Genomic DNA, 14,893 nt, shown 5'->3' with positions numbered 1-14,893 from the left:
ATATCGGTATCTGTTTAAAAAAAAAAAATTATTATATTTTTTTTACATTTCTATAACCTTTATTTACCCAGGCAAGCAAGTAAGAACAAATTCTGATTTTATTTATTGTCAAAAGTATGCATAATGTTGTGTTAATTCCACAACAAGAGATATTTAATGTTAATTACCTGAAATTATTCCATTTTTGGGTATCGGTTGATATCGGTTGATATCGGTATCGGAAATTAAGAGTTGGACAATATCGGTATATCTGTATCGGTAAAAAAGCCAATATCGAGCATCCCTAGTCTATAGATATAAATGTTCCCGACATAACGCTACCTGCCTCGACAAAATCCGTGCCTTGGTTATCCAGATGAATTATCACCTCAGAATAAGTATAAGTGGCTATCTTTTACAGCATCTTTTACGTCTTGAGCAATGTTATATTCTGAGACATATTACCTGTTATTTGTTAGGCTATTTGAATACACCGTTTTAGCCCTATAAAATAGCCTAACAATTACAAATAAAAGGCAATATGTCTCGGAACATTGGCTTGCAGTTGAATTATTGCAAACTAAAGAAAATGTGAATTAAAGAAGTTAAAATGAATGAAGGCCGCGAACACCTGAGCTACTTGGTCGTTCATGTTGACTAATCCAGTGCGGGGAAAATATGGCTGGATCCTGTTCTCTTCCGGTTCTCACCGGACGTTGGTGAGGGCACGCGGACGCCAGTGTCTAGTGCGCATGGACGTTGGACGTGAACTGCAACGGCTCCAGCTTGTGCGAGGTTACATGGCACCGTTCCAAGGGACTTTGAGAACGAAAACCCCCTTTTGCGTTGCCGCTAGGAAAACGAAAATGCCAGCTAAAACACTGTTGCCATTTAACATGCAAACTAAACCATTCGAAAATACAACGTTCCTGTTTTCCCCTTGTGTAACCTGGGCCATAGTTTCCATGGACACAGTGAATACACATGACTGCACAGAAGCTTTGTAGTTGGATTATTTAACCTTTTATTTATAAAGTTGGCTAAAAAGTATAAGGGGGACAATTAACATAGTATTATTTATTCAACATGTTAAAGGGGCACAGTTTTGCACATATTAATTTAGTTTGACCGTTATTGAGAGTACATGAGTTTGAATATGGCCACCAGTGATGTCATGGGGGACATTGAATCCTTGTCTTGTGTTAATTACAGCTCAATGAAATAATTAGATAGTAGTCCCTATAAGACAAGGTATTGCTATTTTTCCATCTACATAATTTCATGGTGCTGTAAATAACGCAAGACAAGGATTCAATGTCCCCGATGACATCATTGGTAGCCATATTCAAACAAATTTAGACTCCATAACTGTCTAACTAAATTAATGTGTGCAAAACAGTTTTTGGATGTATTGTGAGATTGCAATATAAATCACCACTGTTTTTTGGTGAAGTGCCCATTTTAAGGGAAAGTAATATGAGAATAAGTAGCACAGGTTAGTTTACTTCCTCTTTTGGCAAAGATATTTCACAGTGGAGTGTGTTTTTGTTGGCATGGATACATGATGTCACTGGTAGGATAAGTACAGCATTGGTCCGAATATAAGATGACCCCTCATTTTTGGACAAATACCTTTTTGAAAACCAAATATCTTTTATAAAGAAAATAATTGTTTTTGAAAATAATGGTAATGAAACGCATTGTTTTCATCCTTTCCATGCACGTTTAATTTCACCACTCTATTCCAACATCCAATTGATTGCTGGTCCTGTAGGGTGCACTGTGCACTACTCCCAAGTAGTGTTGTCACGATACTGGAATTTCGACTTCGATACGATACCTTGAAAAGTATCGATATTCTATACCATTTTTGATACCACGAAAATGCAAAACTTATAAAAAAAATTATTATTATTATTTACAAATTTTGCTTTTGTTGCTGGTTTATTCTCCTCAGCTTCTCTCTGGTACTATAAGAGAAGATAAATATAACACTTTTAAAACCCTTTGTTTATCTTTAGATCACACATTTAAAAATAACTGTTCATCTCACTTCAATCATTTTTATTGCAGATGCAGAACATGGTATTTTCTCAAGCAGACAGATGTAAACACTGTAATCTGTGTTGCGTGTACCTGACAAACTGAACTGTTTGTATTACAGTTAGTAACAGTTTTGATTTTTATTTAAAGATAACAGGGCTATATAGCATTTATTAACATTACATTTTCAACAAGATTGCTGCTAATTAAACACTTCGTGGAAACGGGGTAACGTTAACGTTATGTTGAGGTCATACGTGTACTAGTGTAGTATGAACTCGACATAACGTTAACGTTACTCCGTTTCCATGAAGTAATTATATTGTGAATTATAAGGTGGCCAGCTAGCTAGCATAAACTAACGGAGGAACGATTAGCTAACGTTAGCTAATAGCTGTAACGTTACTAACAACGAATCAGCTGTTGATATTATGAGCCATCAGTAGACAACGTCTCATGTATTAAACTAAAGTTAATGGTTTAATGTTTAATGCTTCAGTCACAGTGACGTTGAAAGAGCAGCGGTCACGAACCTCTTTCATTTCTTTATGGAGATCCGCGGTCCTTCAGGTGTTTTGCTAAACTTGTGGTGTTTGCACCTTTCGTTGGCACTGCTCTGTAACAACGCTTGCAAATGGGCATCGTGGCATCTTTAGCTTTTCCTTCGTCATTTACTTCAAACCCGAAGTACTTCCAAACAGCACTTCTGCTGTTTTCTTTATCCACAAGCACAAGTTGCAGAGGCTCTGCACTTGCCATCTTCGGAGCTAAACTCTTTGGGTCTCATTCCCGAAAATGTTTCAAAGATATTTTCCGGAAGACTTATCTTGGAACCACTGAGACATAATCTATGACAAGTACACTCTGAGTCCTGAACGTGCTGGTAATATGTCTTAAGTGGCTGAAAAGGTCGCACAAATTATATGATCTGATATCTGCTTGGAGAATGGCATTCTGTCTTAAACTCGAAAGCGCGTTCCCGTTCAGCTCATTTGCAATAAGGCAACTGGTGACGCAGCTGTGTGAAATGGAATGGCGGAAGTGCTTTGCGAGTCTTGCGAGCCGCGTGATTACGAAACCTAGCGTCAGTCAGTGCCAATCAGAGAGCGTCTCAGAGAAATGCGGCTAGGTTTCGTAATCACGCTTGCGCCCATCAAAACTAGATTAGATTAATGTATTGGCATCATATACAGCTCGCGGTACACACCTGCCGCAGCGCACACACACACGCGCGCGCAGTACTGTATATGAATGAATGAATGACATATAATATATATAGCCTACGGCGGGCGTAATGAATGAACGCAGTATGGCTTATTATTCCATAATTAAGCCTATAGGCTACTGTTCATTCGTAGGCGCACACAAGACTTGTTATGGAATATTAATGCAGTCTATTTCCACCGATTAGCTTTAGTTCTTATTTATTTATCCACTGTCATTTCAGTGTTGGTGTATAGGCTATATAGTGTATTTCAATATAAGTTTAATTGATTAATGATATATTCGAAGGAATGCAGGTTTATAGCTATATCAACCCCCTCCAATGTACAGTAAATGACCAAGTATGGTTTTGTCAATATTCCAATGTACAGTTTTGCTGGTACAGTGTAAGTCTATCCCCCACCCATCCCTACCCAACCTCCTCCAACAGTTTCTACGTCAAATGTACTCTCTTTTCTGGACTCTTTTTGTATCACAAACAGTACTGTATTTGCAAATCTGGTATGTCATAAATGTATAGATGTAGCAGTACTGTCTATCTGTGTCGTGTGTGTCATATATGTTATGATGGATTGAAAATGGGGGACCCTGATGTAAACAAGACGAAATTCTTTCTCTGGTCTGCATCCCCTTATGTAATTGAGCTGTACTGTACTGTACCCATTCTGCAATCTGTTAATAAAGTTTTCAATCAATCAATCAAACAAAGGTCTGTCCCATTGTATACCAATCAATGGGATACATTGCATGTTGACCTGCATTCTTTCAAATGTATATAATTAATCATTAAAACAGATGTGTAACAAATAAGAAATACAAATTCCACAGAAGGCATTAAATTATTATTATTTTCAATCATTTCACAATAATTGCATAATTGTGTTTGAATATCTGAGTAATTATACATTTGTCCAAAATAGCTGGTTCAGATATGGTTAAGCAGCTGCCCTGTGATCAGATGAATCCATATTATTTATTTTTCCGACATCAAATGCGTAATTTCTTATCGTACAAATATTGTCATATTTATTTTAATTATGATTAAGTAATTAATTCCAAGGAGGCCTGTAGCGTTGACGTGAAGGAATCACTATGAGAACACAGTCTGTCAAGTTATAATAACATTTTAAATTAGTCAATCAATCATGAGATTTGATCGTGGGCTGAGAGCATATTTAAGTGTGCTCCTCAGCACTCTTAAATCTGCTCTCAGCCACGATCAAATAAGATCTCAGGAAAGTTTGGGGACTCCCACTCCCAGCCCTAATATGTCTTAAATGGGCCGAAATCTGGCTAGAACGAAATATTTTGTCGTAACTTCGTTCGGGAATGAGACCCAGTGTTGACAAGAAGACACTGAAGACGGGTCTGTGAGGGGGAGGAGGAGGGGCAAGCGTGCTGCAGCAGCGGGTGTCTGTTGGACTCTGAGGGGGAGGAGGAGGAGGGGCAAGCGTGCTGCAGCAGCGGGTGTCTGTTGGACTCTGAGGAGGAGGAGGGGAAAGCGTGCTGCAGCAGCGGGTGTCTGTTGGTCTCTGAGGGGGAGGAGGAGGAGGGGCAAGCGTGCTCTGCAGCAGCGTGTGTCTGTCTGTCAACAACTTGCGGTAGAACACTGCGAGCAAGCCAGCTGGTATCGATACTGCAGAAAGTATCGATATTGCGGGAAATGAGTATCGAAACCGTTTTAAATATTCAGAATCGATATGTATCGATTTTTCGATATTTTTGACACTACTCCCAAGTAGGGATGGGTACCTTTCACATTTGAACCGATAAGGTACCGGTACCTGTGAATCGATACCGGTACCCAACGGTACCTTTTTTCGGTACTTTAGTCTAAAAAAAAATGTATTTACCTACCTCAGTCGTGAAAAAAAAATCCTAACTTCAAATAACTACAATTTCAACCGTTTTCGGCTTGCCATTGCTCCAACTGCTTTGTTGTTGAATCAAGTAACATCCTAGGTAAGCATATATTGTGCGTGTGAACGTTGACATGAAAAGAAAAAAGGTAAAAAAAAAAAAAAAAAGTTTTGAATCGATACTCTATAGTACCGACGTGTTTCGGTTCGGTACCTCAAAAGTACCGAATTCGGTACCCATCCCTACTCCCAAGTAATGCGCAATGGTGTGTATGTGCCTGAAACTGCCATACCACGAGTGCTCAGTGGTGCTGATGTGAGGAGCTGGATTCTACTCATACAGTACGCTATGCATTCCACAGCAAGCTTTTCTTTGACTGTTTGTATTTTTACGTTACACTCTGTAACATCATATTTCTTGGCGGCTCAACAGTTGTTTGATGACTGCTTCGTTGATCGCCATGATCTTAACATTTTGATTGTTACTCCTCCTCTGTTGTTTGTTAACTTGCCTAACTTTTGAGCCACTTTGTTTGAGCTGGTTGCTGTCTGAGTGAGTGAGTGAGTGAGTGAGTGAGTGAGTGAGTGAGTGAGTGAGTGAGTGAGTGAGTGAGTGAGTGAGTGAGTGAGTGAGTGAGTGAGTGAGTGAGTGAGTGAGTGAGTGAGAGGCTTGCTTATAGGGGGAAACACTTTTATATTCGGCATAATAGGGTAAATAATGAGCATGTATTGTTAACTGTCAGAGGTTATCCAAACAGTGACATAATGTATCTTTGACAACAAAAACATGGGAACCCCCATGGTGGTGCAGTGGTTACCACTGTTGCCTCACAACAAGAAGGTCCTGGGTTCAAACCCCAGCAGGTGGCCTTTCTGTGTGGAGCTGGCATGTTCTCTCTGTGTTTGCGTGGGTTACTCCGGTTTCCTCCCACACCAAAAGAGATGCATGCTAGATATATACTGTAATACTCCTGCCATTGCCCCTGACCAAGGTACTGTCCCCGGGCGCCGCACTCTCATGATTATTTGACTTGATATGGGGAAATCAGTGAAAAACTGTAGTCTTCTCAAGCTGCAATCCACTATAAAAAGTTGACTGGCGACCACCAATCAGAAATCATCACTCCACCACTACATATTGATGGCTGCACAGGGACAACCAATCAGGAAATTGGTCCTCTCATTGTCTTAGTTCAGAAAGAGTTATGCCAGGTCCACTGCTTGTCTTAGTTCAGAAAGAGTTATGCCAGGTCCTCATCTTCTCTTAGTTCAGAAAGAGTTATGCCAGGTCCACTGCTTGTCTTAGTTCAGAAAGAGTTATGCCAGGTCCACTGCTTGTCTTTTTCAATTTCAAACTTCGATACGATACCTTGAAAAGTATCGATATTCTATACCATTTTCAATACCACAGGGCAAAAAGGTTCAATCTTAAAATGTTTAAAAAAGGGAAAAAAAATTATTTATTTAATTTTTTTAAATAAATGTTGCTTTTGTTGCTGGTTGATTCTCCTCAGCTTCTCTCTGGTACTATAAGAGAAGATAAATATAACACTTTTAAAACCCTTTGTTTATCTTTAGATCACACATTTAAAAATAACTGTTCATCTCACTCCAATCATTTTTATTGCAGAACATGGTATTTTCTCAAGCAGACAGATGTAAACACTGTAATCTGTGTTGCATGTACCTGACAAACTGAACTGTTTGTATTAGTCATATTCCGACTTAACTGAATGCACATGTGTGTGTGTGGACTACTGTACTATTACAGGTATTGAAATGAACAATGCAACTTCCTTATACAAAAAAATTAGAGATGCACCGAAATTTCGGCCACCGAAAGTTTTCGGCCGAAAATGTCAAAAAATGGCCTTTCGGCTTTCGGCCGAAAGAGTTTTTTCACCGAAAATATATCACCGAAAAAAGAAACAACCTGTAACCTAACGCGTGTTGTTGTGATGATGTCGCGCTGTCGGGAGTCGCGCTGTTTCTATGTAAACTGCGCGCAACGCGTCCAATAAATGCGTCTTTAACATGCTTTTATATTCTTATTTACTATATGCCCGTCGCGGTTAATCACTGAGTGATCTAATATGCATATTATTCAGAGCGAGAGGGGGGGGGGATTGTGTTTCTCACATTGACGCTGTCTGTCGCACGTCTACTGTGCCAAAGTCAAGAGAGCACGTTCATCTGGGGACTAGAAAGGTGCGCTCAGTAGAGCACAGATGTCCGCTGCGGCAGCCAGAGAAAAGATGGAATTAATGTACTGTATGCATTCAGTGCTGAATAAATGTTTTATGGACCCATAATAGTGATTATTTAAGTTTAGTGTTGCCATAATCATATATTTTTCCATAATCATAATGTTCCACAACATTGGTAAAAAAAATCTATTCTATGAATCATTTTCGGGCTTTCGGTTTTCGGCCAACTGTTTTCTATTTTCGGTATCGGTTTCGGCCAAGAATTTCCCATTCGGTGCATCCCTAAAAAAAATATATAAAATTATGAATAATTAAATATCTATGTTTCGGGAAATGAGTATTGAAACCGTTTAAATATTCAGAATCAATATGTATCGATTTTTCGATATTTTTGACCTAGTTCAGAAATAGTTATGCCAGGTCCACTGCTTGTCTTAGTTCAGAAAGAGTTATGCCAGGTCCTCTGCTTGTCTTAGTTCAGAAAGAGTTATGCCAGGTCCACTGCTTGTCTTAGTTCAGAAAGAGTTATGCCAGGTCCTCTGCTTGTCTTAGTTCAGAAAGAGTTATGCCAGGTCCACTGCTTGTCTTAGTTCAGAAAGAGTTATGCCAGGTCCACTGCTTGTCTTAGTTCAGAAAGAGTTATGCCAGGTCCTCTGCTTGTCTTAGTTCAGAAAGAGTTATGCCAGGTCTCTCCTGATGCTGACACAGTGTTAAAACTAGAATCTCCACCAGGCAGCAGCCACACATGTCTTCTTTCTCTTATTACCATTCATTTTATTTACCGGCGGTATCCAAACACACTCGCACAATATCAGTCACTGTGCAGCTCAACTCTCTCCCACTGTCTTTCTTCCTGTGCTTGTCTCCACTCCGATGGGTGAGAGCAACTACAGCAGTAGAGTTTTTTTTTTTTTTTTTTTTTTTTATCCACTTTTTCTCCCCATTTTCTATTTTTCTCCCATCCCAATTTCGTATTATCCAATTCTTCCCTCCCCTGTCTTGAACTGGTCGGCTGTAGTAAGGACAGAAGCCTTGCATCACGCGTCCCCTCCGGTACACGAGGAGGCAGCCTGTCGCATCTTTTCACCGCAGCAGCTCGAACTCTCAGTGGCGAGGAGTAACGCGTGGGAGGCTCACGCTGCCCTCGCTACTTCCTGTTTCCGCCGCACCGGCGTCACCAAACCGACCTGTAGGAGTCACTGTCCACAACGTCCAATCCCCACCCACCGGCTTTCCCACGCTCTAACACTTGCCAATTGTGTTAGTATGAACGACCGGCCAGCCGGTAGCAACGCCGAGAAATGGGCTCGAACCCAGCGTCTCCTGCGTTAGTGGCGAGCGCCTTGCCCACTGCGCCAATCAGCCGCCCGCACAGCAGTAGAGGTTTACTTTAAATCCCCACCTTCCTCTCAAAACATTGCCTCAAGCCTATCGTCATTTGTCAAGTCCATGTTGATGATCATTTTATTTTAGGTATTCTTTTATTATCGTTTATTTTTTATTATCCTTCACTACCAAATTGATTTATGTTTTTAACGTGTCTCTATTACTACTTGTCACCAGTATGCTTTTTCTGTCTGTTTTGTGTCCAGTTACTCTGAAGGTCTGCAGATGCTGCTTAGTTCCATAATGGTCTCCAACCCCCAGGAGAGACCTGACATCAACTGGGTCCTCGATCAGGTCCAGGACCTCCAGAGCCGCAGTCCCAACACACAAACCAACATGGTCTGATCCAACTCATTAGGCATGGGGTCAAAATGACCTAGAATGAGAACTGTGCACCCCTAAATGGAATATGTCTTAATTTTTGCTTGAAAATATGTATTTTTAATTATTTAAGTATAATGTAACGGTTTGGGCATAGACTCATCCAGCTTGGAAAGCTTGGCAAAAAAAATCAAATTGATTGAGTTTGCATGGCACTAAGAATTCTCTATAATTCCAGGAAGGCTCAACCAAATGCTCAGAATATCCAAATGGACTTAAAATACAGTTTGACCAAGGTCTGCAACATCCATTCCGACACAATGATGCTGCTGACTAGATGAGGGCCAAGTGGTGTTGGGAGACGTTGTCACTTGTAGAGTGGATGACGTTTTGACGTTTCATTCACCATTAGGGAAGTAGGGAAGTGAAAGCGTTGTTTTAGTTGACATAAAAGTAGACGGCATCGTGTAACTTTTTGTTAGCTCAGAAACGTGATCATCGGTTTAGCTGTGAAGAGGAAGACCAAAACAGCTTTGCCAAACTTTCCAATGGAAGAAAGTTACCCTAACTATCATGCACACCAGATCACATTCCATACTAAAAAGGCGATGTAGCCGGAGGATGGAATTCACTTTATTCATCTTTGTTCCAAAACTATGCTGGGGTGAGAAGACGCAGGAAGTGAGTGTGAGAAGACGCAGGAAGTGAGGGTGAGAAGATGCAGGAAGGGCTCCCTGAGAGCTACAGTGAGTCACATGTGTTCAATCACAGTGAACACAAATGGCAATTTGAGCAAAGCCAAGAAAAACCTTGCGAGTTGTTTACACTGCAAAATCTGCCTGGTCTCTGTTCTCATTTGATGGCTTGGAATAAGGCTCAGCATCAGTCTGCTGTTTCGGGGGTTGCTGACTGTGAGTTGCATCAATGAAACTATAGTTTCTGTTCCTAGCCTACAATAATTGGATTACCATGTAACAATAACAGTGCAGTGATTTTCGACGATGACACCGTTTTTTTATTGCTAACATCAAGCCAATGTGACTTGTGATTTTTCTAGCTCATGAGGCAAGATTTGAGCAAAGAAATATCATTAAATCAAAATAATTTAAATGAATAAATAATTCTCGGAACAACAGCACTCTGGGTTCACAATTCGAGAAATCTCGTGATTCTATAAAAGATTTATTTGATTCCAGATTGCTGTTTTGAATGACCTTTCCCATCTGACTGACTTCTTTAATAGATCTCAAAGAAAAAAATCACGCTGAATCAAATGTAAACCTTGAGTAAGATTTATTTACCCGTTTAGTCCACTCAATATGAAACATAAATGCAATAATTTGAATCGAAACATGTTACTGGCAGTCTTCTGCAATAACAAAGATAGATTTCCCTTGTTTTTCTCTTTTAACACTTTGATTGCCAAGCAGCAGGGGGCACTGTGGGTGGGCCTTCAGTGCCAGCGTTCTATTCAATGGAGAGAATAGCGTGTTTGCAGTGCTAAAAACTATATTAAATAGTATACCTATTCAGCTACGTTGTCGATTGTCAGTGAGTTTCTTCCAGTCAACATGCAAAAAACGGATAATTTTTTCATCCGTACATTTCCGTTTTATACCGTCGTGAATAGGAGTATAGTTAGGGTGATTCTGAGTAATCCCAGGAAAAGACGCGAAAACAGCCCTTTAGTGAAATCCAGTTATCACGTTGTCATTTTTTGCCTGATTATCGAATCATCCTGAAATCAACACTAGATTATCGGTATTATCCTTCCTCATGCAAGCATGAAATGTGGTTTAGAGCGGGGCGCCCATCCGTGCCGTGATGATGACCAACAGGACACGGCACACACACACATTCCACACAGACGGGCTTCAATCGCGGGATCAAAATATCGGATCAACACAAGATTGGTAATATATAGTCCTTACCTTGTCTCTGATGTAATGCAAAAAAAATAATCCAATTATCTGATCGCCATTCCAAGTACTGGTCGCGGTAGTCCGTCCCACATTATCCGGCATTGCATTTGAACGAGGGGCAGCCTAGTTGATGCATCGTTGTAAGCGCTTGTCTTGCCGGAGAATTTTGGCCCCGCCCGCACGGCTCAGCTCGGCCCAGAAAACAAACGACATCGTTTCAAATTGAGTGCAATAGCGGCCGCAAGGCGGTAGGCGGCAGTATTGACCGTCTGCGATCTCAGACACATTCAGTACAGCATGCACAGGCTGCCCCGATGAATTATGAATGGCAATAGCGAATAAAAGAAATACCGAAACAGAAACGTAGATCTCCGTTTCCGGCACTCAAGCGCTGGGCCACAGAAACGTAGATCTTCGTTTTCGGCAACCAAAGGGTTAATACATTTTTGGAATTTGAATCGATTTAGAATCAGTAGAGATAGAATCACGATTTCCCCCCACCCCTAACAACCACACATAGATTTTTATTTAGTTTTTGGCACCGTTATTTTCATAGATTGTTGAAATGCATGTAAGTGAACAAATTACTCGTCTGTGCAAATCACCATTCATGTAGGCATTTCATTGCATGAAAACTAGGGAGGTAAGGAATATCTGGAGTTAAATAATCATGAGTTTGTAATTCAATTAGTTGTGTTCTGCCTGTTGTTTTGATTATTTAGATTTTTTTAAAGTTATATCGTTTTAATTATCCTTGGTAAACGGCATTCAGAGCTTCGCAAGCTTCTGCCATGTGACGTATATCCCAAAGCAACAGACCTTTTGGTGTCGGGAGGTCATTTGCAGTTTTTATAGAGGGGGGGGGGCTCAAAATCAAATTGTATTGGACAATCTGTTTTTGTGTTCTCCCTCAAGTGCACGAATTATGTACTTCTTCTAGGAGAAAACAATGGATTTCTTTAAACGATAAATAGGCGAGAACTAGGTGCAGCGAAAAGGGGGAAAATGGAGGGGGAAAAACATGTTTCATTACATGGGATCTTTTAACATTGAAGTAACACAGTGCTTCCTTCCTCAACCTACCACCTCATGGCTTCAGCCAAACAATATGGCGGCATGTGAATACAGGTGATGGGGGACCATTCCCAACCTGGATTTCTTGTTTTTTCCCCATGGTGCGCAGGACTGCTGCCACAGGCTATGCATTGCAAATTGGAATCACTCACTCACTCACTCATCCACTCACTCACGTCACGGTCGTTCTGGCAGGGGCGATTCGCCGGGGACGCTATCAGCATCGTGGGTCTCGTGCGGTTTTGTCCTTGTTACACTCTACACCCATGAATCTAACCATCCTGGTGCATGCCAGAATCTGTCCTCCTTTTATCCACCTCCAACTACACCTTATGCCTGTACTCTTGATAAGTGCCCCTCACCCGCAATGCTGCATCTGAACACAGAGAGGCGCTCCACCACAGCAGTCCCATACATTGTTTTTGTGGCGTTCTTTCCACGTGTCACTGTCATGTCCTACGTGAATAGCTGATGATGTGTGAGTGGAGAACATTTTAAAACAGCGGAATTTATATGAAAAGTTTTATTCACAAAAATAGGGCAATGTAAGAATAGAAATGGGTGCAGTTGGTGCACATAGACAACTAAACCTTCAACATGTCAATATTTTATGTAATGTCTCTCTGTTTCTTTCTCTCTGAGGTACAGGTCTCCTGACCTGGATCAACTTTTAGAAGAGCTTTTATCAGGTTAGAATTGATATCATTGTCATATCTTAAGCTACTTTCACCTTTTTTACTGCACTTTTCCACAATTTCTTTTTAAGCCAGTATGAAACAAGTATTTGCCATTCCTACTGCTTTTGTACAATGCTTGTATTTAATTTTGGATTGCCTATTATTTGTTGCTATATTGACTGTAAAGAAATACATGACATTTTTGTTCTCTCAGGTTTCACCTAGTAAAGGATCTAGGTTGAAAGAAGACCTAAATGGTACTTTAAAAAATATATTTTTAATAAAATAAAATAAAATAAAAACAGCTTTGTTTGGGCATTAGGATAAGATGAACTATTTTCTTTGTGTGAATTGATAATACGTTTATGTTGGGACCATATAGTAAATAAAAATAAATGTAATATCCGTGTTCTTTATTATGCATTATTTGTTCATTGTTGGAATGGTTGTGGATTCGGTGTGTGCATGTCTTACTGTATTCTTGATGGTAAATATTGACGTGTCAAATTATGATAACGTGTTTTTTACAATGATTAACGGTATTAGTGAAGTCATCAGATACTATTTGCTATTTGATGATGTGCTATTTGATGATGTGAAATTATGATTATTTAATAATCACCTGAAAATGCCATTTGATAAGATTAACACATTCAACAATATAGTTGGCTGCATGGTGGCCCAAAATCTTTATAATGTAGAAAAGTACTGTGGTACTAAAGTAAGTAGCAAGTAGTAAGCAAGTACTAAAAATGTAATACTTGATTGTGAAATAATAATATTGGTGAAATTGTAATTGTGTAGACGTGCATAATACTTTACAAGTTAGAGGTATTTGCAAATAAATAATTTGCTCTGAAATGCAAACTTTAAAAAGGAAAATCTACCCTAAAACAATCTCCATTGTGTTCCAGTGATCTTGGACAGTTATGTCGATATCTATAAACATAAACGGACAACTGTCTCCCTGAGATGGAAGTGACACTTGAATTTGTGATGTCATCAAGTGAGTTTTTGGAGTTAGTCCAAATCAATTAGTGGCCAATTGTGTGAACTTGTGGAATACTTGTAATAATAAGAGCTATTTCATCCAAATACGTTTTATTTAAATGTAGGTCTTACAGCTCCTAATCAGAAAATGAACTCGTATCCCAGTAAAAATCACCATTTAATTGAAATATTTAGTATCGCCATTAGCATAGCAGAATAATGGGTACTGTAGTGTCCAGGGATATGTTCCACTATGGAGCAGCTCCAGGGTTAGTCTTTTCATGACATCATCACTAGGTTCTTGTCTCTGGTATTCAGCTTAAGGAGATACTTGCTCATATTCACAAATTGAAATTGAGCTGTATAATGTAAAAAATTATGTGAATTTTCTATATCATTTAAGGGGTATTGAACTGTTTTATGAACTGGAGTTATGATTATGAACGATTTTTTATTCCGGGTGACTTTTCTAAGCTGAAAAGCACCAGTTTGTGTTGGTAAATTCCATTTACACGTATAAAAAATGAGTGGGGAAAAGTATGGCGTGGTAATAATTCCTTCCCTGATAATAAGTGTTTTGGTGGCTGACGAGCACGACCAGGCTTCTACAGACGGAACAGATGTTCTGCATAGATGGCCATTTACTAAGTTTGTGTATTTGTGTGCGACAATTGTCAAACTGTTTAGCTGACTGGATTTACAACCTCTAGGGTCACTCGGATCAACGTGACGTCGTACCTCACTCCTCGTCCTAATCAATCTCAAAGGGAAATCTAACCACATAGGCTCACACGCTTGACCAATCATGAAACACACATGCATGCACCACGATTATACAATCTGCATGCTTTCAAACACACAAACGTAAGAAAAATGTATTAAACATTATCCCAGACTGTAGCGTCAATTTCCTAGGCTCCCTATATCCCAGCCGCCTAGACCTATAGCTCCCTATATCCCAGACTCCTAGACCTATAGCTCCCTATATCCCAGCCGCCTAGACCTATAGCTCCCTATATCCCAGCCGCCTAGACCTATAGCTCCCTATATCCCAGCCGCCTAGACCTATAGCTCCCTATATCCCAGCCGCCTAGACCTATAGCTCCCTATATCCCAGCCGCCTAGACCTATAGCTCCCTATATCCCAGCCGCCTACACCTATAGCTCCCTATATCCCAGCCGCCTAGACCTATAGCTCCCTATATCCCAGA

At 40.1% G+C, this 14,893-nt stretch overlaps 1 protein-coding gene across 1 annotated transcript in view; it reads left to right on the top strand.

The window, feature by feature from the left end:
- The window catches only part of stk16 (serine/threonine kinase 16), a 36,559-nt gene extending 23,498 nt beyond the window's left edge, over positions 1-13,061 (top strand). Inside the window, exon 8 of the mRNA XM_084337555.1 lies at positions 8,905-13,061. Within this exon, the coding sequence (XP_084193681.1) occupies positions 8,905-9,043 (139 nt within the window). The 3' untranslated portion in view covers positions 9,044-13,061. The remainder of the gene's footprint in view (positions 1-8,904) is intronic.
- The last annotated feature ends 1,832 nt before the right edge of the window (positions 13,062-14,893 follow it).

Source organism: Notolepis coatsorum (genome assembly GCF_963971535.1).
Source record: "Notolepis coatsorum genome assembly, chromosome: 20".
In the NCBI taxonomy this organism is placed as follows: domain Eukaryota; kingdom Metazoa; phylum Chordata; class Actinopteri; order Aulopiformes; family Paralepididae; genus Notolepis; species Notolepis coatsorum.
Note: the sequence above shows the minus strand (reverse complement) of the source record. Positions and strands in the feature narration are given on the sequence as shown.